The 26644-nt window shown below is 36.6% G+C and overlaps 1 protein-coding gene across 1 annotated transcript in view; it reads left to right on the top strand.

The window, feature by feature from the left end:
• LOC134793461 (Golgi-associated PDZ and coiled-coil motif-containing protein-like) overlaps positions 1-26644 on the top strand; it is a 95449-nt gene that overhangs the window by 65011 nt on the left and 3794 nt on the right. The window contains exons 3-7 of the mRNA XM_063765037.1: positions 4505-4559; positions 6112-6250; positions 6708-6813; positions 7169-7327; positions 7964-8089. Coding sequence (XP_063621107.1) covers positions 4505-4559; positions 6112-6250; positions 6708-6813; positions 7169-7327; positions 7964-8089 — 585 coding nt within the window. The remainder of the gene's footprint in view (positions 1-4504; positions 4560-6111; positions 6251-6707; positions 6814-7168; positions 7328-7963; positions 8090-26644) is intronic.

Raw genomic sequence — 26644 nt, 5'->3', positions numbered from 1 at the left:
AATCAGCGTAGGTCGTGTTTATTGAATATAAGGCTCATCCGTCACAATGCCTATTCGTCAGTTACAAAAGCTCGGTGCAGGTTGCATAACGAAGTATGTATTTATGCAAAGTAAACTACTGAGCACCTATACGAGGCGTGCGTAAGAAACAAGTTGCCAAATAAAACCTAAACAATGTCAGCCTCAATCAAAAGGTTGCGCTGGAGATGTTGTTCCGATTTGGGATACTACGTGCACTTCCTATTCAGAAATGTTTAATCCTTTTGAAAGCAATTAACTAGTATCTATAGAGGTATTTATTTAAATACTTATGGAATTCTTGTTGACCGAGCGTTAGCGAAGGTCTCTGTTACAGCTTGGCTGTTATCGCTATGTCCGGATGTCTAACTACTATGGACATTATTCAAAGCATCTATTTTGTACCAACCTAAGATGTACAGTTCTGAAAGCGACATCCATTTAGAACATAAGTAATTGCAGAACTATTGATAAGTCACGAACCTTTCGCCAACTAATTTGCATCTCAATGCATGCGGAGAAATTCTTATCGCGACGTGTGCTTGTCCTAAACTATGGAAATACGCATTTTATGAGACATGGAGAAATGCATTGACTATAAACTATCGATAGCTTCCGCATTAAGGCCGTGTCAATATGAAAGTATCAAAACCATTTTTTAACTTTACTCGGCGTTTCGTAATTCGGCGTTTGAGTTTCACAATTCACACACCACAGGTTTAAGATTTTACCAATCCATCCCATGTCATGCAACTTTTCCACCAGAGAGCAAGATAACATATGGCTACCGAAGCGAGCGAGCGACTAAGTCCACAAACGAAGCAATAAGCTGTTTCGTCACAGGTGAGATGGACCATCTAGTCTAGTAGAAGGATACTCCAAAATTAAAACCCGGAATGTAGTTACCGTAAGGCGCAAGTAGGGTCCAACCTATAATAAGCAGCAGATTACTGCTACCGACCTGTCTTCGCACATATTGGCTCGCCTTTCCCGTGGGATAAGACGGTGAAGCCGAGAGGGTAATGCAGGTGCTAGGCATCCCTGCGTTTCCTTAATTCCGTCACAGACGATGTAATGTATGTTACACCATAAATCGTCTGCAATAGACGCAAAGGACAATGATGACATAAGCCAAGGAGCCGAATCTTGTACAGGTAGTTAAAAAAATAATACTTACGGTCCTATTCGGCAAAATGCATGAATTTTGGCATTACAGGTAATTTTTACATCAGGAAATAAATGTTAGTAAAAACGAGTCGTCAAGCTTAGTAATTTTTACCCCCTAAATAATAACTTCAAATACTGGCTCTGATATTTTGATCGTTGCGTTAAGTATGCTGTTCAATAAAGCTTCTGTGTGGATTATGTTATTAAGCTATAAAATGAAGTTTTTCCACAAGGCATGTGACCGGCACCAACTAAATCATTTGTTGGTTTTCGTAATTCGCTTATCTGTTACGTGTTTCCTCTCCATATTTTCTTTTCCAACAGCTTGTAGTGGGTATTGATTTCTAACTGTTGTCTTCATTTATAGAAAGCAGTAACTTGTGTTACAACATAGGCTTGACTTTAATCTCTGAACTGAGAAGAATAGTTAGCACAAGATTTCTCTTGCTGACACACAGTAGGAAAAGTCCTTTATCTTTACGCAGGTAATTATACTGATTAGATGTGTTACATAAGTATACATTAGCTCTGTAAATGTAATATAGCCTCGGATATAATTATCAACAGAATGTTATTTTGTTATTGATAATTCCAATTAATTACATTTAAACAAGCATTTTTGGAAGTTATTTAACGCACTTCGTTATAGCGTTGGGGTTTGTCCAGCTACAAATATACCTATGCATAGATTACTTACTTATTCATATTAACATGTGATGTGTGTACACGCCGGGAGCGAGTCGGAAGTGTAATGGTATCTCTTGGCCGAGTAAGCGAATGCAGTGGCCATCTCAAGTGGATGCAACGCGAGCGGCTGCGCGCCGGTGGTCCATTTTGTATGCATTCATAACTTTACAAGTACGTACCAATGCATGTTATTGTGAATATGGTGATACGGTCGTCATACTCATGTTGCAGCCTTTGTTATTCTTTTTTATTTATTTATTTAGAAACAAACAGTATATCAACTAAACTAAACTAAACTTGACTAAACTTCTCAATTGTCTTAGTTCCGCCAAACGTGCCCATGAATTCAGGCGTGGCTGCTTGTTTGCAATTTTGTCAGTAAAGAGCTCATGTTCGATCAGTGTTTCTCGTGATCAAGTTGGGACCTTGGGGTCTATCGGAGCTATAAATCAGATTGCAATTGACACTGCAGATCGCAGCCGTTTGTTAATGTCTGTTTGCTGACATGACGGGGTGCGGTGGCCACTCACATAGTCAAGATGTTAAAATTAAAAGCAGTACCTATACTAGTTTCTTAACCTTACTTAAGCCAACTCTGACAAACAATAACGGCAATCTCCTTTAAACCATCTACGTTAACCTCATTCACTGTTGGCTTGACGTTTGACAGATATCGTCTTAGCATCGTATCACGATCGTTGGCAACCAATTACATAGTTGTATCCTATGTTGACCAACTTACCTTTACTGTAAGACTCTTGTATTGATGTTGGCTACGCTTTTTCTGTGCCAAATTTCAATAGGTACCTACTTTAGGTATTTAGCCTACATACCTATATAATAATAAAATCATCATTTCTGATTACACTTAAAATACTGTTTCCATTATCCAAACGGTATTTCCACTGGTCACGTCACGTATAAAGGTCAAACGATTTATGTGCGCGTGCCCACTGTTGACACCGCTAACATCTGTCGTTCTAAGTCCAATTTATACTGATCCCGCCCTGCCCGGATTAAACTTAATTCTATTGCAGTATTGCTTCTCTGAAATAAAAAGGCATATGTAGGTATATCGGCACTTTATGAACTTTTAAAATATTGGATAATGAAGTTGCATTTTGGAAGCGTTCGTGGATTTATAAAATTACAATGTTGGGCACAAAAGCTTGACATGCGAGCTTGTTGAAGGTTAATACTATTGTGGAATTCATCGTGGTGTCGTCTTACGTGTAAAATGATATTCTGCCTGTGTTATTATCTACAGTTATTGTTGTTTTAAAAAATGTTATATGCCCACAGCATATAGAATTAGAAAAATTGTTTTTTCATAAAATTTGTAACTTTATTTATTAAGTTTAGTTCGTAGTATGGAATGCAACTACTCATAAACTGTATCCTTCTGTCTAAATTGTATGTAACGAAGATCACTTGAAAGTTTATTTGGTACTATTTAGTTAAATACAACTCTTGAAGTCATGAGTGTTTTGGCCTCCTCATAGAAGTCCTGGTTGGCCTGAATTAAGGTTTAGAGATATTGTACCCTCTTCTAGACATATTATTTTATAAGTATAGGTATCCACAATCCCTACTTATAAAATAGTATAATAGTGTAATACTAATACCTACCTGAAAAATACTTAATACTTATTCAAAATAATAATAAATAAGATAGGTACCTACCACGTACCTACCTACTTGGCGACATCTTTATACGAGGTTAAGTCGGTGAATTTGATTAGAGTGGGTGATGAGAAATGGTCTGCCGTGTTTGATACCCATTAAATTTTAATTGGATGGCAGATAATTTACCTTCTGTATTGTCGGTTTTAAATACACATATGTAGATGCCCTTAAACATATGATGAACACTTTGTGTGTGTATTCTTCTGATATTTTTGAACACACTTGTTTGCAATCGTCGATGATAAACTGTTCCAATCATTTCTGGTCTCATAATCCATCCGTCCTCATTTTAGTAAAGTTATGCAACTGTTTTTTTAAAGCAGCAAAATTTGTGACATGGTCGCTATATCAGTTAATTTGAAATCGCTATATCTATTTAAAATGTGGTGGCAATTCGCGTGCTGTATTAAAAAATCGATAAACTTATGGTTTAAATTAGAGATGCCACGAATATTCGGTATTCGGCCTATTCGGCCACTTTGCCGAATATTCGGTATTCGGCCGAATGTTGCCTACTATTCGGCTGAATACCGAATATCTGTTGCACCTACCTAAAAAGGAAAATTACACAAAAAAAATAACCAAAAACTAGGTATATTTAATATTTAAAATCTATTCTTGGAAAGTAGTTAAATACGAAGGAAAATATTTTATTTTTATCATGGGTCTGATTTGATCGACTCTAACTACATTCATTAATTTTGTTCAACATAAAAATACGCTGTTCTTTGTTGGCGAACAGTTTTCATAATTATTGTGACCCAAAATGTTCGCATCGGTCGCCGAATATTCGGTATTCGGCCGATAGATGGGCCGAATATTCGGTATTCGGCCAAATTCACTATTCGGGGCATCTCTTTTAAATAGAGCCAGTTTATACTTTGACTGTCTACAATTAAGTATAATACATTTTTATTTCTAAATTATTGTTTTTTTTTTGTTTCAGGCGGAGCTGGTGGACATGAGAGCGGAGCTTGTTCAGGCGCGGGCTGCCTCGGCCGGTGAGCTACATAACGTGTTTGCCTATCACCGGCCAAATTTAATTGTTTATTGTATGCATTGAGAGTGCAGTTTTATGATAAACCTCACTTATAAATACTCCATTCTCCTTGACGTTATCGGTTTAAAAAGATAATGCTATGCGTAAATTCGTAGATGAAAGGAAATTCCGCGTAAGCTTAAGTTACAACGGGATATTTAATTTATAGAATTAATATCGGTTATACAGTATACACAGGGGTCAGCGGCGCGAACTGCCGGTTCTCGCCATACAAATTTAGTCCCGGGAGCATTCCTTAACTACTTATAGGTACAGTTTGGTCAGTAAATATTATCTCGTGGAAAGAAGCGTAATTAACGTCCTGCGGTATCCCGTCATAAAGTAAGCGGAGTTGCCATACTACATGCCAACTACTACTAACTACTGAAATGTGTGACCACCGCCTTCGTGCACTTGTGCGTTTCCATTCACCTAATTGATATCTAGTTGGATATGGATTGCGTATTATGCGTATTAGGTACAATGTTGGTATACACAGGATAAAAAGGAAGAAAAAAAGAGAATAATTGGTGCAAACAGTCCAGAGTGCTTAATTTTCGGCAATAAGCGTGATGCCGCGATACGATAGTGTACCTGTAGCCGAACGGAGCTACGGTAGGTACGGTCTTTGAAACTGGCTTATTCCGATATGCAGGGAACATTACTTACGTAAGCGATTTCTTAATATTATTATTTTTATTCAGTCATTGTTTTAAAGAGGACAAATTTGAGTGATTGGTAATTTAGTTTTACATGTCACCTCGCCAGTTATATCTACAATCAATCACCGCGTGTTGAAAGGTCATAAATTAGGCAAATTTTGGGAGACGCGTCGTAGGACGTTAAGGGAAAGTCGTGTTGATTTCCGTCGTGTTAGGCCATCTGCTGCATAATAAATGTGGTGTCACAGTTAACAGGCTAACACAACTTTGATGGATCACAAATCACAGTTCGTGGACAGGAGAGTCAAAGCCATTAAGTCATAAATATGTACGCGTGGCATAGGTACCTACTTACAAATAAGAATGTATATTTTCATGAAATAAAATCATGACCATATCCAACTTGGGATTAATTATGAAATTCCGAATAATACGGTTTGGCTCTGCATGATTAGCTGTTGATGTTTTGATCATACATCAACAGCCGTATTCGTAGAGATAGTTCAGTACAGATAGAAACTATTATATAGATAGAGATAGAGACTATATACCTATCAGCGTAATTTAAATTTAGAATTCTTATCTTCAGACTACATTTACTCGTACTTTAACTATAAATTATGTGTTGTGTATAAAGCCTTATACCTATCATTCGTTTTATTTATCTTTCTCTAAATTTGTAAACCTACCTATTCCTATCATCTATTTTTTTTTGGCCATAATAGTAAACCTTAAAATTTCTTTCTTGGTTTTATACGATATTTTGTGTATGTATGTATATTTTAGCATCATAAATATAAAATTTGTAAAACAATACGATTTCAACATTAGTATTTTATTATTTATCGACAGGATTAGCGGACGGCGACGACACGGCGGGCAGCGTATCAGACGCATCCCGCGCTCGCGCCGAAGCCGCGCAGCTCGCGCGAGAGAATGCTGCACTCCGTGAAACCGTGCTCGCACTACATTCAGAACTCTTTGGCGCCAGGTGTGTCTCTATACACGGTTCATCTAATCATCTCTTTCTCTCTCCACACAAGATCAGTCATTCGCTGCTCTTCTCACACAGTTCCCTTGCGATCCTGACCTAGTCATCGGTCTACCTTGTTGGAGGCTTTGCTGCTCTCGATCGTCACTTAAGAACTTTCTGGTCCAACAAAACAGATCTACGAGCAGTGTGTTGCGCCCACTTCTGCTCAAGTCTGGCAACTAGGTACGATGTCGTATCTCCTCATTTCTGAATCTCTGAATAGCGTTCTAGCTTTCCGGACAGGCTAACCTAACTAACTAATAGATATAGGTCATCTAATTTCGATAATACTTATTATGAAACTAGGAGTGCCAAATGGTGTAATTTCAGACGAAAGTACAAGTTCAAGCCACTAACTTGCTCACTATAATTGTACACTCGAAATATTGGCAATAATTTAATTGTTTTTCATCAGACTGGCGACCAAATACCTGGACAAGGAGTTGGCGGGGCGGATACAGCAACTGCAGCTACTCGGCAGGGACATGCGTGCAGAAGTACGGGACTCGCTTTGGGCTCAGGTTAGCCGTCAAATATTTTATTGATAAACCGTAAAACGACTCACCGGTTTTTCATTTTCAAAAGATTCCCGATTGTATGTATACCTACCTACATTCTAATGCCTATGGTACTGAACCAGTACAGACAGCAAATATGTGTAGAATTAGTAGCCGCCATTTTGAACATTTGATTCCATAGACTGATTGTGTTCAATTTTTTTTCTGAAGGTCTGAGTGGTACGAAACAAATACGAATTCGTTGTCAAGTGCCAACCGGTCGTCCTAGCGATTGACAGAATGCAGGTTCATATAATTATCTTAATTCTGTTCAGTTTTAGTGTGATTAATAAAAAAAAACGCATCGGTTCGATGGCAGGTCGAGGCGGAGATCCTGCTGCAGCGGCACAAGACGCTGGTGCGCGTGTGCCGCGGGCTGGCGCCGTGCCCCGCGCGGCCGCGCTCCCCGCGCCCGCCGCGCGCGCGCACCGTGCGCGTGCGCCGCTCGCCGCACCTAGGGCTCGGCATCTCCGTCACGGTGCGTAACCTTCTGGAGCCACCAACAAAATAATATATTTGTGAAATATAGCAGAAAAGCTCGCGACTAATCGTGTAGTAGGGCCATTTTATTTAAAGTTGTCCCCTACACTTCTTTTTCAAAAACGGGATTTTTTATGTTATTTCTACTCAGAATCATGAGTTCTTTTGATCCTAATAGGAGAAAAAAGTGTCAAGATTTCCATACATTTTTCGATCTTTCCATTCCGAAACCGCCATGTACAAAGTCTATGAAAAAATGGTAACGGGATGGGGAAAAAACCTTGGGACACTTTTTTTCTCCTATTAGGATAGAAAGAGCTCGTGATTCTGAGTAGAAATAACATATAAATTCACAAATTTTAAAAAAAAGTGTAGGTGACAACTTTATATAAAATGGCCCAGTAGCGCTATTCATAAGATATTTAGTTTATTATATTTGGTACAAAAGGTTCAGGTTTTACTTCAGCCTGCTAAAGCTAGACCTGAAGGATCTGGTTGAATCCGTTGTCTCTGGGGATATGCAGTGTACCGAGCGGCGTAGATACTTGAAAATCGGGGATTTCCTACTTGACCGCTCATCGTGACGGTTTTTTACCATTTTTTTCCATAAACTATAATTTTGTTAAATACGTAGGGCGGGCGGGAGCACGGCGTTCCTATACTGATCTCGGAGCTGGAGGCGGGCGGGCCGGCCGCGCTCACCGGCGAGCTGTACGTGGGCGACGCCATCCTGGCCATCGACGACCGGGACCTGACGCAGGTAGGTACCGTCTGATGGATGTGGACGATAGACTGTCAGCGATGTTGTAGAGCAGGCAGAGCCTAATATTCCTGATCCTAGAGCGGGTAACTATTTCGCAAATTTGGCTTTTCATTATTCCCAGAACATTGCTAACTTTATCAATATGTTACTAAAATCGGAAATTGAAGGCTTAAAGTTTAGTTTTATTCCCGGTATTAACCTGGAATCTTGAACATTTTAGCGTCACAGGTAGGAAAAACCAGCAAAGAATTTCGGCTGGCGACTGCAGAATACATATTAACTCACATTTATAGACGGGTCTATCGCGAATTTATTTTATTACCTTTATTTACCGACGTTTCGACACAGGTTTCGCGATAGACCTGTCTATAAATGTGAGTTCATATGTGTTCAAAACGCGAAAGTTATATAGTTATATTAAATATTAGACTGCAAAATACTTACGCAATTAAGTAATCATAACATTTTTAAAACTACATAGGTACTATATATTCATAAAATGTACATTGAACGCAGCGTCAACGGTTGACATGACATGTGGAAGGATTCTAAAATTTAAAGCGAATTTGGCAACAGTCAAGTCTCTTCTAGTGCTAGTAAATTACACTATAAAATGATGTGTCACCCTTGAGCTACTATTTAAATATACTGCAGGCTGCAGCAACTATGATTCACCGAATATAATACGATAAATCCTTGTAATATCTCGCTCTAGATGTGTGCTCTCAACGACTATTGTAAAAAGATCTTAAGTCGCGAGAGCTAGAGCCAGACTTGAGACTTTCAGAACGGCTTGTGATGTGAATTGCTAATAAACGGATGAGTAATTGTTTGAGAACACTCTAGAATTTCGCGGAACACTTACATCTGACGGATGCTAATTTTTGAGCTATAGATAATGTACCTATTTATTTAGTTGAACTAATGCTATTATTGGTACGCTTTTAGGTCATGTTTGATTTTGAGTACATTAGACCAGGGATGTAACGGATGTGGTTTTATCGGAACCGAAAACGGAAACAGATGTTTTCAATTTAGTTTAACGGAACCGAAAACGGAAACGGAACCGAAAACGGAAACGGAACCGAAAACGGAACCGGAACCAGAATCGGAGCCTGAGTGATAGGTGGACGAGATGTTAAGGGTAGGTCTATTAAAAACAAAAATTCCAAATATTAATCAGCCTTTATTATGCCAGGCCTTTATTTTGGATTGGAATTGCACCACTTTTGATTTTTTAGCAGTCTCTTTAAGGGTCATTTGTTTTTTCGCCTCTTAAAGCGGCGTGTCTTTGGATGTCGAAGGCTGTGTATTTAACTATTTATCTTTTCAACTTCTGATTGGTTAAATTGATCATATTCTGCAACATGCATACACTTCAAATGACTTTTTAACGATGTAGTCGTTTTCCCCTATCTAGAATATACCTTCAGCACAGAATAAATAATAGTACTAGGTACAGAAGACTCACTCTCTAACAAAACGCGTCTGTTACGATCAGCACAGATATGGCCGCTAGGTGGCGACAGCGCCACGCGCGGCTTATGGCAAACCCCAAAATTGGGGCCGAACGGATGTACTTTTAGCTACCTGTAGCAAAGCGACGAAATCGCGGAGTGAGCCACGCCTGCCTTCAGACAAAGTTTACACTTAGCCGTGTCCCCACTAACTTCATCAAAATAGTTCCAAATCGAACTTGATTTCGGCTTCATTGTGCGTTTTTTTACACACTAACATTCACCACACACAGTCAGTAGTCAGTACACAACAGAACACATACGATTTTAATTTTAATAACACGAATAAAACAAAGTATACAAACAAACAACAAATTAGCGTAGCACGTGGCAAGCGGGGCGATGAGCGAATAGAGATGGGTAGTGAGTAAATACTCACGGGTAAATACCGAGTAAATACTCAGTATTGTAGGGTTTTTGGTATTTAACATACCTAGTTAATTCGTTTTTAAAGTTAAGGGTAGTTTGAAATTGAAGACTGTTATTGGTTGGGTATAAAAAGAAACTACACTCGGTCGACGGGGCTCAGTTGGTTGTTGAGTTGTGCTAGCAAACGGTTGTCATAAGATGAGATTATTGTGAATTGGAATAAGACAAGAAAATAAATGGATAAATACATTCAAGGGTGTTGTTATTTTTACACTTCAGAAGTGTGCAGAACGTAAGTACACGCCTACTGTTATTTATTACTTATTGATTTAGTGAGATAACTGATAATAACATGACCCTTATTCTGAGCTTTGAGATAATTAAATATACAAAATTATAATGGATTACGTAAGAAATATGGTACTAGTAACATTTTTATTTAATTTAAATAAGTACCTACATAATTTATTAATAATATTATGATGATTATGATTATAGACTACCTAATTGCATGTCAGTTAAACTTAGGTTAGTTTGACCCATAAATGACCCTTAAATGGACATAATCATAAGAATATATGCGTCAATTGGTCGAGAATTCAAAGTAACAAAATCAAGTACACCTTCTTCCTAATAAATACGTGACGGTAATTACTTCTTTTGCTACTTACCTACCCACACACATGTGGAAATTAGGCAGAATATGTCAACACGTGGGTCTTGATATGTGTTGGTTATGGATGTTAAAGGGTGCCTTAATTTTCATTATTTTTTCACAACGGCGCACAGTTTCCGAGATAAATTGATATTTATGATTTACAACCAGCGGGCTCAGCACGGTTCCATTTTTATCGACTATCACTATGCGCGTCCCTTTCGCACTTACATACTTGTTAGAACGTGACAGGCATGGTGATAAGGGATAAGAACGCGACCGTGCTAAGCCGCCAGGTCTCGCAAATTAATTGATGATTTTGAGTTTTGATTTTGATCCTTAATGTTAAAATTTGTGGTAATATAAATAGATGGCTACTATGCAAACGGGGCATTAAAGGGGGCTTGAATTTTCATTAATTTTTCGCTACGACGCACCGTTTTTGAGATGAAATGAATGTTTATAATTTGAACTACCATTAAACATAATTTTATGTATGTAATTCCTTTAAAGTTTATAAGGTATTATGATATAGTATATAGGTACCTATATGTAACACCGGATACTTTTACGTTTCATGCCGAGTTGTTGGAGAATATGGCTGACGATGACTCATGATGATCAACGGCGCTTGCAAACGTATGTAGCTGGAATTACAGCGGCAGTGAAAAAGGAATCCAGAGCGAAGCAGAATCCTGTTGTGAAAGTCGGGAGTAACCCCGCTTCGACAGCCTTAGTGAGGGGCACGCGCCACTGGACATCAGGTCATGTACACCTACTTTTACTATATTATGAATGATTTGATATTGTAATATGTGTTGGATACTTGTCAATTGATTTAAAAGCTGAGACTTCATCTCATTCATCGAATCTAGCACATATAACATAAGTATAAGAATATTTGGCATAAAAGATAAGTTGAGAGAAAAATAAATTTGATGAACCGATAGAAAACTATTACTTGTGTACCAATTATGAGAAAATTGTGCCTGAATATATCATATCTTACGAAATAATAGATACGATTGATGAGTGGTTCTCATCCTAACCATTTGACCGACTTTTGTGATTTCTATTTAAACTGCAAGGAAGCTCCACATTTATAATGCCATCTAATTATAAACTGAATTATTTATTGATCAAATTTCGAGTATCGTGTATCGAGTATCGTGTATCGAGTATCGTGTATCGTGTATCGCGTATCGTGTATCGCGTATCGAAGTTATCAATCAAAGAGATGGAATTATTGAATTATCGAGCTATTGAATTTTAGAACTGTGGAATTATTCGACCCTTAGAATTATCGAGTTGTTGGATTATTGAATTGAGTAATTGAATTATCGAATTATAAAATTGCTGGATTATTTTCATTATTGAGTTATTGGATTAATGAGTTATTGGATTGAGTTATTAATGGATTGAGTTATTGGATTGAGTTTTAATGAGTTACGTATTCATGAGTTACGTGTTAATGAGTTACGTGTTAATGAGTTACGTGCCAATGCGTTACGTGCCAATGAGTTACGTGCTAATGAGTTACGTGCTAATGAGTTACGTGCTAATGAGTTACGTGCTAATGAGTTACGGATTAATGAGTTACGGATTAATGAGTTACGGAATGAGTTACGGATTATTTGAATTAACGGATTATTTGAATTAACGGATTATTTGAATTAACGGATTATTTGAATTAACGGATTATTTGAATTAACGGATTATTTGAATTAACGGATTATTTGAATTAACGGATACTTTGAGTTAACGGATTATTTGAATTAACGGGTTATTTGAATTTACGGATTATTTAAATTTACGGATTATTTAAATTAACGAATTATTGAATTAACGACTTATTGAAATAACGAATTATTGAAATAACGAATTATTGAATTAACGAATTATTGAATTAACGAATTATTGAATTAACGAATTATTGAATTAACGAATTATTGAATTAACGAATTATTGAATTAACGAATTATTGAATTAACGAATTATTGAATTAACGAATTATTGAATTAACGAATTATTGATTTAACGAATTATTGAAATAACGAATTATTGAAATAAAGAATTATTGAATTAACGAATTATTGAATTAACGAATTATTGAATTAACGAATTATTGAATTAGCGAATTATTGAATTAACGAATTATTGAATTAACGAATTATTGAATTAACGTATTATTGAATTAACGTATTATTGAATTAACGAATTATTGAATTAACGAATTATTGAATTAACGAATTATTGAATTAACGAATTATTGAATTAACGAATTATTGAATTAACGAATTATTGAATTAACGAATTATTGAATTAACGAATTATTGAATTAACGAATTATTGAATTAACGAATTATTGAATTAACGAATTATTGAATTAACGAATTATTGAATTAACGAATTATTGAATTAACGAATTATTGAATTAACGAATTATTGAATTAACGAATTATTGAATTAACGAATTAATGACTTAATGAAGACTTGAATTTACGAATTAATCGACTTTATGAATTATCGAGTTACTGAATTATTGGGTTACTGAATTATTGAGTTGTTGATTTACTGAATCATTGAGTTGTTAAATTATTGAGTCATTGAGTTATTGAATTATTGAGTTATTGAGTTATTGAATTATTGAGTTATTGAGTTATTGAATTGTTAAGTTATTGAATTATTGAGTTATTGCATTATTGAGTTACTGAATTATTGACTTATTGAATTATTGAGTTATTGAGTTATTGAATTGTTGAATTGTTGAATTATTGAGTTATTGAGTTATTGAATTGTTGAATTGTTGAATTATTGAGTTATTGAGTTATTGAATTATTGAGTTATTGAATTATCGAGTTATTGAATTATTGAGTTATTGAATTATTGAGTTATTGAATTATTGAGTTATTGAATTATTGAGTTATTGAATTATTGAGTTATTGAATTATTGAGTTATAGAATTATTGATTTATTGAATTATTGAGTTATTGAGTTATTGAATTATTGAGTTATTGAGTTATTGAATTATTGAGTTATTGAATTATTGAGTTATTGAATTATTGAGTTATTGAATTATTGAGTTATTGAGTTATTGAATTATTGAGTTATTGAATTATTGAGTTATTGAATTATTGAGTTATTGAATTATTGAGTTATTGAATTATTGAGTTATTGAATTATTGAGTTATTGAATTATTGAGTTATTGAATTATTGAGTTATTGAATTATTGAGTTATTGAATTATTGAGTTATTGAATTATTGAGTTATTGAATTATTGAGTTATTGAATTATTGAGTTATTGAATTATTGAGTTATTGAATTATTGAGTTATTGAATTATTGAGTTATTGAATTATTGAGTTATTGAATTATTGAGTTATTGAATTATTGAGTCATTGAATTATTGAGTTATTGAATTATTGAGTTATTGAATTATTGAGTTATTGAATTATTGAGTTATTGAATTATTGAGTTATTGAATTATTGAGTTATTGAATTATTGAGTTATTGAATTATTGAGTTATTGAATTATTGAGTTATTGAATTATTGAGTTATTGAATTATTGAGTTATTGAATTATTGAGTTATTGAATTATTGAGTTATTGAATTATTGAGTTATTGAGTTATTGAATTATTGAGTTATTGAATTATTGAGTTATTGAATTATTGAGTTATTGAATTGTTGAATTGTTGAATCACTGAATGATTGAATTGTTGAATTGTTGAATCACTGAATTATTGAATTATTGAATTGTTGAATCACTGAATTATTGAATCACTGAATTATTGAATTAATAGGTTACTGCAGTTAATGTTACAACATTACATTGAAATGAAAGCGATAATGAAGACTGCATGGTTGAACCTGTTTGTACTTACGAGAACTTGATTTGGTTCGTAAGCTACTAGAACAGAACACCACAATTAAACCGAGATCAAGGAGGATTGATAGCCTCTTATTGATTATAGTAATATCAAAAAGAATAGATGGTATAGAGGGGTCCTGTCATTGTAAATCTTGTAGTCACTGTAAATTTACTGCCATCTATCGACTAAAACTCAAAATGAAAACGTATAAAGTTGTCAAAAAATGTATATATATGGATAAATGATTTTATTATTTTTATATCATTTTGATCCATGTTCATTCACTGATATCTATGTGTTAAAATTGTTAAATATGAAACGGTGTCGTCACGCCATCTAGCTGAGGATAGGCTAAAGGTGTGTGCGACATCTATTCGAGAATGACTTTAACTTGAATTCCGAGGCACGTTTTTTCCTTAGACTTTATTCGTCTTATACGAAGTTACATATGTCTTTGGTAATATGTTTTCACTCAAACTCGAATAAAATAGGTTAGTTTATAATTATTTTCTGTATAACTTTGTACGTTATCAAATAATAGTAGATTACCAATGAGGGCATTTTTAGAACAAGTCAGATGGTACGGATAAGTAAAGCATAACAGGTTTTTGTAGTTCTATCGTTTATGTCTGCCATGCCATGTAATATTTAAAACGTATAATTTATTTTAATTCCTGAAAAGAAACATTACCGACGTGTAAAAAAAAAATATATTACTGATCCTTTTTCTACGGAAACAGACCTAGGTGCTATGTTTATTCCCGAACTGTGCGATTTGGTATTCTGTAATGTTTAAATTTAGGTTTATAGACTTCAGCTATTTAACAACAACGTTTAGTGTATTATTAATATACTGTTCAAGTCTTTCATAAAACAATATGCATATTATAAAAATAAAATTAATGGTCTTGAAATCCCAACGCGTCTTGTAATTGATGAACTAAGTACTTTGTCAGCTTGGATAAATCCTAACAATCTAGAATATACGACCTTCTCTGAAAACAATGGGATTACAGGTTTTTAGTTACCAATTTGATGATTGAATTGATGCATTGATAATGGAAACATAATAGGTCAAGTTGTACACAATAAGGTCCCAGTTTTACACATGTTTTTCATATGAATATGTGAAGTTAATTATCGCTGTTATTCATCATAGTAATATTTTATAAATTATAGTCAGGGTTAAAGTTATTGAAAGGTTCTCAGGAAAAATGAATCCTGTCTCAAGAGTGAGGTTTATAATTGTTGATTTCTTGACATGATATTTGAAGAGATGTTTCAGTCACGAGAATTGAATTGGTTCGTGTACTGTTTAGAGATGTTTCAGTCACGAGAATTGAATTGGTTCGTGTACTGTCTACCTGCAGATAGAGATGATCAATACTTATGAAAATCGAATAATAAATGGCAATTATTGATCTGTTACCCTGAATTACTTAGTCAATGTTGGATATTTTTAGCAAGTTGAGCGCCGCACCTCTATCGGCGTCCCCCGCTTCGCGTGACACTGACACCAGGAGCCAGAAGCAAGTACAGTCAACAGGCGATGACTGAGCTGCCTCCAGCAGGAGCCCGCCTCGCGCCGCCAGAGTCCGGTGCGAGCCGTCTCCAGCAGGAGCCTGCCTCGCGCCGCCAGAGTCCAGTGCGAGCCGTCTCCACCAGGAGCCCGCCTCGCGCCGCCAGAGTCCGGCGCGAGCCGTTTCCAGCAGGAGTCCGCCTCGCGCCACCAGAGTCCGGTGCGAGCCGTCTCTAGCAGGAGCCCGCCTCGCGCCGCCAAAGTCCGGTGCGAGCCGTCTCCAGCAGGAGTCCGCCTCGCGCCGCCAGAGTCCGGTGCGAGCCGTCTCCAGCAGGAGGCCGTCTCGCGCCGCCAGAGTCCGGTGCGAGCCGTCTCCAGCGGGAGTCCGCCTCGCGCCGCCAGAGTCCGGTGCGAGCCGTCTTCAGCAGGAGCCCGCCTCGCGCCGCCAGAGTCTGGTGCGCGTCTAGAGCACGGCGACTGCCGCTCCGCGCTCCCGTGCCCCGGCCGCGCCGCAGCCCGCGCGCGCTGACCTCCAGAGCCAGGGCCCTTCTCACCGCTCGACGGTCGTCCATTCTGATGACATCGGTGTCGGCCTCTGGTCGATGTCGAGTGGATGTCTCCGGCAGAAGAGTAACAATTTTAACCCTTCGTATGCCTTAGTAAAAATTTACTACTGAATTAATAACCTTGAAACTGTAAATTATAGTCCAAATTGTGTGGTACGTATACGGGACCTGGCATACGAAAGGTTATTTACACGATGTTTTTGAGATTTTGACGTGCTGATGACTGATTGAAACTGTTTTAAGTCACGAGAAATGATCGGTTCGTGTGCTGACACAATTAAGTAGTAGGTGCGAGAATAGAACTGGTTCGTATCCTACACATTCACTCTGATCGCAAGAAATTGATCGGTTTGCGATTAGTGTATCCACTGTTAAGTATACGTAGTCTGTCGGCCAAGTGTAGGGTTTCCACCTGGCACGTGTATGAGGACATACACGGAGTCAGGATGGACGAGTGTAGGGTTTTTGGTATTTAACATACCTAGTTAATTCGTTTTTAAAGTTAAGGGTAGTTTGAAATTGAAGACTGTTATTGGTTGGGTATAAAAAGAAACTACACTCGGTCGACGGGGCTCAGTTGGTTGTTGAGTTGTGCTAGCAAACGGTTGTCATAAAATGAGATTATTGTGAATTGGAATAAGACAAGAAAATAAATGGATAAATACATTCAAGGGTGTTGTTATTTTTACAGTATTTACTCAATTTACCCGTATTTACTCGTTTATACCCGAATTGGTGGGTATAAACTATTTAGAGTGCTGAAAGGCTCAAATAAATTTGAAATATAGGTATATTTTGTAAGCCGCTACTGGATTAAGTACTCAAAATTGTAAGAAAAGTATTTTTAAGAGGGGCACTCCATACATGTAACTAATTGTCACAAAAAAAAAATTTAGAAACCACCTACGTGTTGCATATCATTAAATGGGTCTTTAAAAATAACAGGAATGTTTCTAAGAACTTTTTTGGATAAATTGAATATTTTTGGAAAAAGCCGTTTTGAAAGGCCAAAATAATGTTTATCTCTCTATAACTTTCGAACCAAAGTTCAGAAAAAATATGAAAACATATCGGGAGATTAGCCGTATAATAGAGTACGAAAAACAATATTTTGAACATCATAGGTTGAGCCATTTTTGAGTTTTCTTTAAAAAACCCTTAATAAAAGGTCGTAAGTGCCGCGTAAACACGCACTTTTAAGCGACATGCAGTTATCTAGAACATCGATAGAATTTAAGTACCATATTTTTAAAGTAAATACCTTCTTATTTAAAACAAAATTGTTAACTATGTATTATCACAATTTGCCTCTCACTGATAATTACCTTTTTTTCCAAAATTAAGCGTCTTATATGCTTTTTATTTTAAAGATATTGTTAATACACGTTAGCACTCTTCAATAAAAGACAATTTTGTTCTTAAATCTCACTTTTTGAATATTTTATAAGCAATCGTTTTTACCCACCTAAACGAGTAAATACGGGTATTTATCGGGTACTTTGAGTAAATACCGAGTAAATACTCAGTATTTACTCACCCCTACCCATATCTATGAGCGAATGACTGGTATGAACCTGTTTGTTTTTGATGTACGCCGCCGCCGCGCGAAGCGTTGCAGTGTTGCCAGATGGTCACAAAAGTCACATTTTTCGTGACTTTTCGCCTTCTCGTGTGACATGTGCGTGACTTATGAATTTTTGTGACTTTTTAAGCTAGTCGAATTTTGGACAAGTTTAGTTCTGCAATTCGTATTATTTAGGAACGCGGTGAACGCACCCAAGTTGACACTTGCACTGACACCTTGACGTTACATCCACCATCATGTTTATTATAATAGTCGTGGCAAGATGAGACTTGTTACCTTGAAATGACGGTGTCATTTAGTTTGATATTAGTAGTTATTTTTTTTAGTGTAATGATACTAATGATTCATTTCTTTTAGCCTCATATCTCGAATATCTGTACGAATATTACATTGTAATTACTTCGGACAAAAGTTTTATCATAAAATTTTCTACAAATTTGGTTATGTTCATTTTTACTCTGCGATCAATACTGTAGGAGCTACAGGCTGTTAAAGTTAAATAAGAGATAAAAAATAGACGGTTTAAAAAAATGTCGTTTTTTCGTAATTGTTCATCATAAATAAAAAAAAATTGTTATAATAAGCAAGCTAAGCGACCTGCTGATATAATATAAAAAAAACCGACCAAGAGCATATCGGGCCATGCTCAGTGTAGGGTTCCGTAGTTACCCGTCCGTCAAAATAGACTATCTGCAAAAACTCAAAAACTGCTAAACCGATTAGCCGGTTTGCTATATTTTTCCTTGAAAGTCTTTACTAAGTTTTACTTTCACGATTTTTTAAATATTTTTTGGACCCATGGTTAAAATGTTAGGGGAACTAAAGTGGAGAACACAACTCTTTTTCTTTCAGATCGATTAGTTCCGAAAATATTAATATGATCAAAAAATGGTCCTGAAAGACCCTTATTCATTTTAAAAGACCTATCCAAGACACCCCACACTATAGGGTTAAAGCAAAAAAAATATTATCCCCACTTAATGTAGGGGAGCCACCCTAAAAAAATATTATTTCTAGTTTATATTTTACGACTTTGTCAGTGTAACTAATTTATATATTCGTGCCAAATTTAATAACAGAAACTAGAAAATATCTTTTTTTATGGTGGCTGCCCTACATTAAAGTGGGTATGAATTTTTTTTCGCTTCCACCCTATAGTGTGGGGTGTCGTTAGGTCTTTTAAAACGAATACGGGTCTTCAAGAACCATTTTTTGATCAACTTAATATTTTCGGAAATAATCGATCTGAAAGAAAAAAAGTTGTGTTTTCCCCTAACTTTTGAACCATGGGTCCAAAAAATTTGAAAAAAATCATAAAATAAAAACCGGGCAAGTGCGAGTCGGACTCGCGCACGAAGGGTTCCGTACCATAATGCAAAAAAAAAAAAAAAAAAAAAAAAGCAAAAAAAAAACGGTCACCCATCCAAATACTGACCACTCCCGACGTTGCTTAACTTTGGTCAAAAATCACGTTTGTTGTATGGGAGCCCCATTTAAATCTTTATTTTATTCTGTTTTTAGTATTTGTTGTTATAGCGGCAACAGAAATACATCATCTGTGAAAATTTCAACTGTCTAGCTATCACGGTTCGTGAGATACAGCCTGGTGACAGACGGACGGACGGACGGACGGACGGACGGACGGACGGACAGCGAAGTCTTAGTAATAGGGTCCCGTTTTACCCTTTGGGTACGGAACCCTAAAAACATAGCTTAGTAAAGACTTTCAAGGAAAAATATAGCGAACGGAGCGAACCTAATCGGTATAGCTGTTTTTGAGTTTTTGCGAATAGTCTATTTTGACAGACGGGTAACTACGGAACCCTACACTGAGCATGGCCCGACATGCTCTTGGCCGGTTTTTTTTTATATTTCATCAGCAGGTCACTTAGCTTGCTTACTCCAAACTAATTTTTTTATTTATGATGAACAATGACGAAAAAACGACGTTTTCTTAAATCGTCTATTTTTTATCTCTAATTTAACTTTAACAGCCTGAAGCTCCTAAAGTATGATCGTAGTGTAAAAATAAACTAACCAAATTTGTAGGAAATTTTTATGTTAAAACTTTTGTCCGAAGTAATTATAATGCTATTTGTACAGATATTCGAGATATGAGCAAAAATATGAAAAAAGGCCCTTACGCCGCGTGGTCCGATCGCCTTGTTCGATCAATCGGACTACGAATATTTTTTTTTCCCGTTGGCTCGATCGATCGGGCAGTAAGGACTTCTCAAAGTCTTGTAGTCCTACTATCGGACTAACAGGATTTTAAAAGTTCATCTAGCCCGATTTATCGAACCACGAGACTTTGTAAAATCCTCTTATTTCGATTACACAAATTTCATTTTTCCTGGTGGTTCGACCGACACCTTTATGGTTATTTTGTGTTATTTACGATACGATAGACAATTCGTATTGTGGCGATTTAATTTTAATCCACACGAGTTCCGAATTACGTTACGAACCTGTAGCTTACAACGTTTTACAGTACAGTCAACCATTTTGGAACCCTAGACCACAGTAGGACTATGTCATAGTAACATTATTGGTACCACACAAATGAGGATCGATCGAAAATTACTGTCTTTGTATGTCTGTCTCTTATTCGAGCGATAGGGAGGTGAAGCGACGGCCGCCAATTTTCGATGTTCGTGGTAGCCTTATGACAGTGGCAATTGTTTAAGTCGCATTTTTCAAACTGCAAGACTAATTTTGTACACCACGCACATTGCATGGTGTACACAATTAGTCTTGCAGTTTGAAAAACGCAGCTTAGACGATTGGCACTATAAGCAGCGTCAATACCGACTGAGCTAGGAGACCGTTCGTTGCCGAAACTTTAAATTTAATTCGAAACGAAATAAAACAACTTAAATGGATAAAAATAATATAATAATACGAACACAACCCATTACAATAACAAAAAGAGTGAACTAAAACAATGTTTTAAAACTCCTAACAAAAAACATAACATAACATAAATACTCGGAGTAAATATCTATGGAGCGGCCATTAACAGGCGTTCCCCTCTGCAAAAAGATCGCGGCCGCGGGTCAAGGAGGTTATATAAAACTAGTTGCCACACGTCATACGCCATTCAGCAAACGTCAGTCTAAGCGGAATGATAGGAGCCGAAAATGCCGAATTGCAGCGTTTTCTCGTGCAAAATGAGATCGGAAACGTCTAGTCTACAAAAAGAACACGTTTCTTATCATATGTAAGTACTATTACAGCTAAATATTATCAAATAGTGCATTAACTTTGCAAATAACTAAAAAACATTGTCAATCTGACAGTGATACCAGTGATATGATATTAGATCTATTTTAGGGTAATTCTACAGAAGACTTTCTAAATATTAATTAGGTACGAGTAGAATTTCTAATAGGAAATATTATGCGAAACTCTGCGTAGGGGGCGCGACTACCACAATCCATCACAATCTGGGGGTCCGCCGCGGAACAAGAAAATTTAAATTTCGTTATCTAACCTCTCTATCACTATTGCATATTTGAGCGATAAAGAGAAAAGAGAAAATTTACTAGCTAGCTTAGTGCTACACTCTGGCGGCAGAACATTGCAGTAATATGCCCTATTTGCGTTGCTTTTTGTTATATGTGACGTTCCATGGAAAAAGGTACCTTATGGCGGCCGGCGCTTACGTCGCATGGCGCCGCAATAATATTGGAGCGGCGTTAATAATAGCGTAAGCGCAAAGCCCCATAAGGTACCTTTACCCGTGGGACGTCACATATAATTTATGTAACACATTATTTTTATATAACACCTTAGTTTCATATCAACCTAATCTATTTAATCAAATAAATAGATCTATAAGAATAAAGAAAAGGGGGACGGGGGATCAAAAAGTAGTCGAAAACATCTCGCATGATTTGTGCACAACCCCTAAATAACGTAAAATTACCGATAGACTCTTTTTTTTTAATTAAAGTTTCTACATATAGCTGGTCAAGCAGATCTTGTCAGTAGAAAAAGGCGGCAAATTTGAAAAATGTAGGCGGGAAGGGATATCGTCCCATAGAAAATTTGAATTTCGCGCCTTTTTTACTGACAAGATTTGCTTGACCAGCTATATATTTTTATTTAACATGTCAAATATTTTATTAATTTAAGGTATTTACGGCTGTCACTTTCCATAAATAGGCACTTTTAATTTATTACTCTGGTATCACCGTACCAATATTAGTGATGGGACACCATAAAAACCAATATCGGTAAAATCGATATAAACATAATGAATAATATATAGATTGTCATGATGCCTAGCGAACACCAGCCATATCGTACAAACCTCAAGGAGTGATATTCCTAGGCAGATGATGATCTGCCTAGTGACCACCAGCCATATCGTGCTAACTTCAAGGTGTGATATTCCTAAGCAGATCGTGAAACGCCGGCATGTCATGATCTGACTAGTGACCACCAGCCATACCGTTCAAACCTCAACATTTAGGCATATCGAATAAGTAGGATGTCCTAATTTTAGCAAATGATAATCATTGAAATGGCTTGACAGCCTACTTATAGTACGTGTTTGGGTAGCGTATGATTTTAGTACCTACGCATTCTGCTCCAAATGCCACATAGAATGCAGCACTAGCCGTGGCAAAAAATGCAAAAGGCAGATTATTAAATGGCGGCGTTTCATGATATGCCTAGGAATATCTCGATATGCCCGATTTTACGATCTACCGCCGATATATATACTAATTATCCCCTACTCAATATCCCTTAAATGACATCCTATGGCCGCGTTCCATCTCTGTCATCAGATCTGCATGCTCGATAGTATATTGCATTGCTTTCAGAAGTAAACCAACATGTAAAATATTAACTAATGAACTCATAATAAAAAATCATTCTATATCAGCTTGCAAGATTCGCCCTAAACAAATTGACAAACTATTAGAAATAACATCTAAACAATACAAAAATTCAAAGTTAGTAAAATGCTGGTACAAAGACTTGATATTGTATTATTATTATAATTGATAAAATCAGAAATTAAAATTCATTGTCAATTTTATCGACAATATTATCGGCGCGTCCCTCGCACTATCTAGGTTTACTTAGAACTGACGTCATCTCTTTCACGGACAGGGTTGTCTGTGTTTGTTCTTGTACTTGTGTGAATATAGTTTTTGCTAGTGTTCGATAATTTTGTCGTGTGCGTGTGTAGCGACGCATGCTAAAAATGCATTAGTGTTAACATTATTTGTGTGCGTTACCTCGTCCCCCGCGCCAAAAACGACAGAATTTTTCAGATAGAAATTAGTGCGCGTCTCTACTCCATAGATATTTACTCCGAGCATAAATATAATGCCATCTCTTTGGCGAAATGAAATATTAAAAACAGTCAATCTTCCTAATTAATGAAGAAATAGGCCTTTCCAGGCCAACCGCTCCAGGAAAAATCCTACATCCATGCCAGTAACCTCAAACATGGCATATGTTTTCTCAACAAATTCTTGTCGTTTCAAACTAGTTTTCTTTCTTTTCTCTCGCAGCCCACCTTTCATCTTAATCATGTAATATTCTGCATCTTTTTTTAAAATAGACAATAGCCTTAATATGCTCGGGCGTTTCCTTTTGCCTACGAGAGCATTTATTTTGCTATGCCAACCTTCAAGGCAATTATTAGTTCTGACAAGTTCCCGGTATACTGACCATTTTTCTTTAAACTGTATCGGGGTCAACCATTGCCCCTTAAAGTATTCTTGAAATTGAAACATTTCGTCGTCATCCGAATCGTATAGATCATCTAGGATGTATTCCCATCCTTCCGTTATCAGTTCAGCCGGTAAAAATGGTAGCATCGTTGTTAAAGCAACTATTCTTTTGTCATGTTGCTTTTTTATGATACCAAACTTCTTAGCATTTCGATGAATGGCTTTGGCATAATGATACCAGCATCCCTTCACGACAGTTAGTGGAAACACTTCAGAGATGGCATTCATTGCAGCACTTTCGTAATCGGTCATAAACTGCGACGGGTTAAAACCTGGCAAGTGTTGTTTTATCATGTTGAAAACAGTTACGTAACTTTCTGTTGTGCTATCCGTCATAAAAATGTAGATTAACGGGACTATGTTTAAGCAATCTGAGGTGGAACCGGCGTCCCCGTGGATAGTATACATCTGCTGAAACGGTGATGGGCAACTGTGAAATGTACCATCGCCATAGTAAATATTGTAGGTACTAATTCTTCTTTTTGCTTCTTCCGAACAGAACGCTATTATGCACTTTTCGTCACAACGTAACTCTGCCAATTTGAAGTCGTTAAATTGTGGCGGAATCTGGACTTCACCTGGTGTTTTAAACACTAGTTTTGAAACCCCCGCTGCTCGTTTTCTACAAGCAAAAAGACCAGTCTTGACTGAGCTATAACTTGGTATCTTAGTTATGAGATCAACACCGGCATCTTTAAACGGTGTTATATGCTCTTCGTATACACTTTTCATAGGTTTTAGCGATTCACTCGCTGCTGTCCGCATTTTTTGCATTTGATATGCAAGTTCATTTTTTGAGAAATCTGCTGAGCAACGGTCGTGTGGCTTGTTTTGTACGATCCGCAAGTCCTGCGTGAAAAATACATAACAATAAGATAACATTACACGTTAGCTTCGCAAACGGGATTGCTACAACAATGGAAGAATAAGTAATAGATAGTGAATTCAATAACTTCAATAGAAAAAACTGTAAATAGATGAAACGGGATTACCTAGAGTCGATTTGTTTTAAGTTGGTCTTAGGGTAAGGACTTGTAATTTGAATAAAACTTACTTGTAAGGTGATCGTTCCGCGGCACTTTTGTGATTTCTTATGTATGCAAGTCCACACTGAAGCCCCTGTTTTATATGTTTTGTTTTTATAATATTGGTAGCCGTTATTTAATAGTACGCAACCACCTTTACGACGTACGTAATAATTATTTCCGTGATCCATAATTTCCTCCATTTTCAATATCAATAGATTAATAAATTAGACATTAGACATTGACATTTTTGAACCCAACATATCGGAGACAATATAAGAAAGTTTATCTCGTGCCAGTTTCTAGTTAGTACTTAATGAGCTAAGATGAGATAACCTCTATGAAGGAATCATTCACTAGACTTCTCTAACAGTTTCGATAAAAATATGTCCGATCAACCGATCCAACAGGAAAATAAAACAGCCTTGTGGTTCGATAAATCGGGCTAGATGAACTTTTAAAATCCTGTTAGTCCGATAGTAGGACTACAAGACTTTGAGAAGTCCTTACTGCCCGATCGATCGAGCCAACGGGAAAAAAAAAATATTCGTAGTCCGATTGATCGAACAAGGCGATCGGACCACGCGGCGTAAGGGAAAAAAGGTACCTTCAACCCTCGAGGTACCCTCGAGGACTTTTAGTATGTTTATCTGGACACCACAAGGTATACCTGTACCAATTTTCAAAACTACACGAATTATTTCGCAGATTTTTCTAATTTGCCTGGGTTTAAACTTAATTTTTTAACTTTCTCATTGGCCCCCCAAAAGTAGCCCCCATGCTTAAAATTCATTTGTTTACGTTACATGACTTACATGTCCGTCTTTGGGTCACTAATTTGCATATGTGTACCACATTTCAACTTAATTGGTCCAGTAGTTTCCGTGAAAATAGGCTGTGACAGACGGACAGACAGACAGACAGACGCACGAGTGATCCTATAAGGGTTCCGTTTTTTTCCTTTTGAGGAACTGAACCCTAAAAATCATATAAGGTTAGTAGATTTTTTGTGAAATATATTATTTTCTGAATTTCTTCTAACAAAATCGATTTACCTACCCATACAATACAATAATATAAAAATGTGACTTGAGCAGGAAAAACGTGACTTTTAGGGAAACGAAACGTAACTTATGACTCCAGAGCCCTGGAAACACTGAAGCGTTGACATCCGTTATAACTTCCGTTTCAAACATAACGGAACCGGAACAGAAACGGATGTGTAATACCAAACGGAAGTTCCGCCTTAACGGAAACGGAAACGGAGCTCCGTAACATCCCTGCATTAGACTCATTAGAGTGCCAGATATAAATAAAATATCGCACGATTTAGTATGGTGTTAAATTTCCAAACAATGTTGTTTATTTATAAGTTAACCTTGACATGATGGTAAGAGATGCTTGTTTGCCTTGTTTGTACCTGTGTCATGTGTGTTGTGTACATGAACAAAGATGAAGAGTTGTTATTTCTTGGTGTAATAGAGGTACCTATAGCAGCTATATTAGTTTTGAGCTATTAACTTTACTCACAGTGTACATTATAGGAAACTATAAATAGGGGATTTAAGGGTTTAGTCTCTATTAATCGATTAGGCTAAACAGAAAAAACTGTGTGATCGCCTTAGACCAGTATTTCCCAAACTACCCCTAGTTTACCCCATTGGTGGGTCGCGAGCGAATATTGAGTGGGCC

Source organism: Cydia splendana, chromosome 9 (assembly GCF_910591565.1).
Source record: "Cydia splendana chromosome 9, ilCydSple1.2, whole genome shotgun sequence".
Classification (NCBI taxonomy): Eukaryota; Metazoa; Arthropoda; class Insecta; order Lepidoptera; family Tortricidae; genus Cydia; species Cydia splendana.
This window is presented reverse-complemented; position numbering and strand designations above follow the sequence as displayed.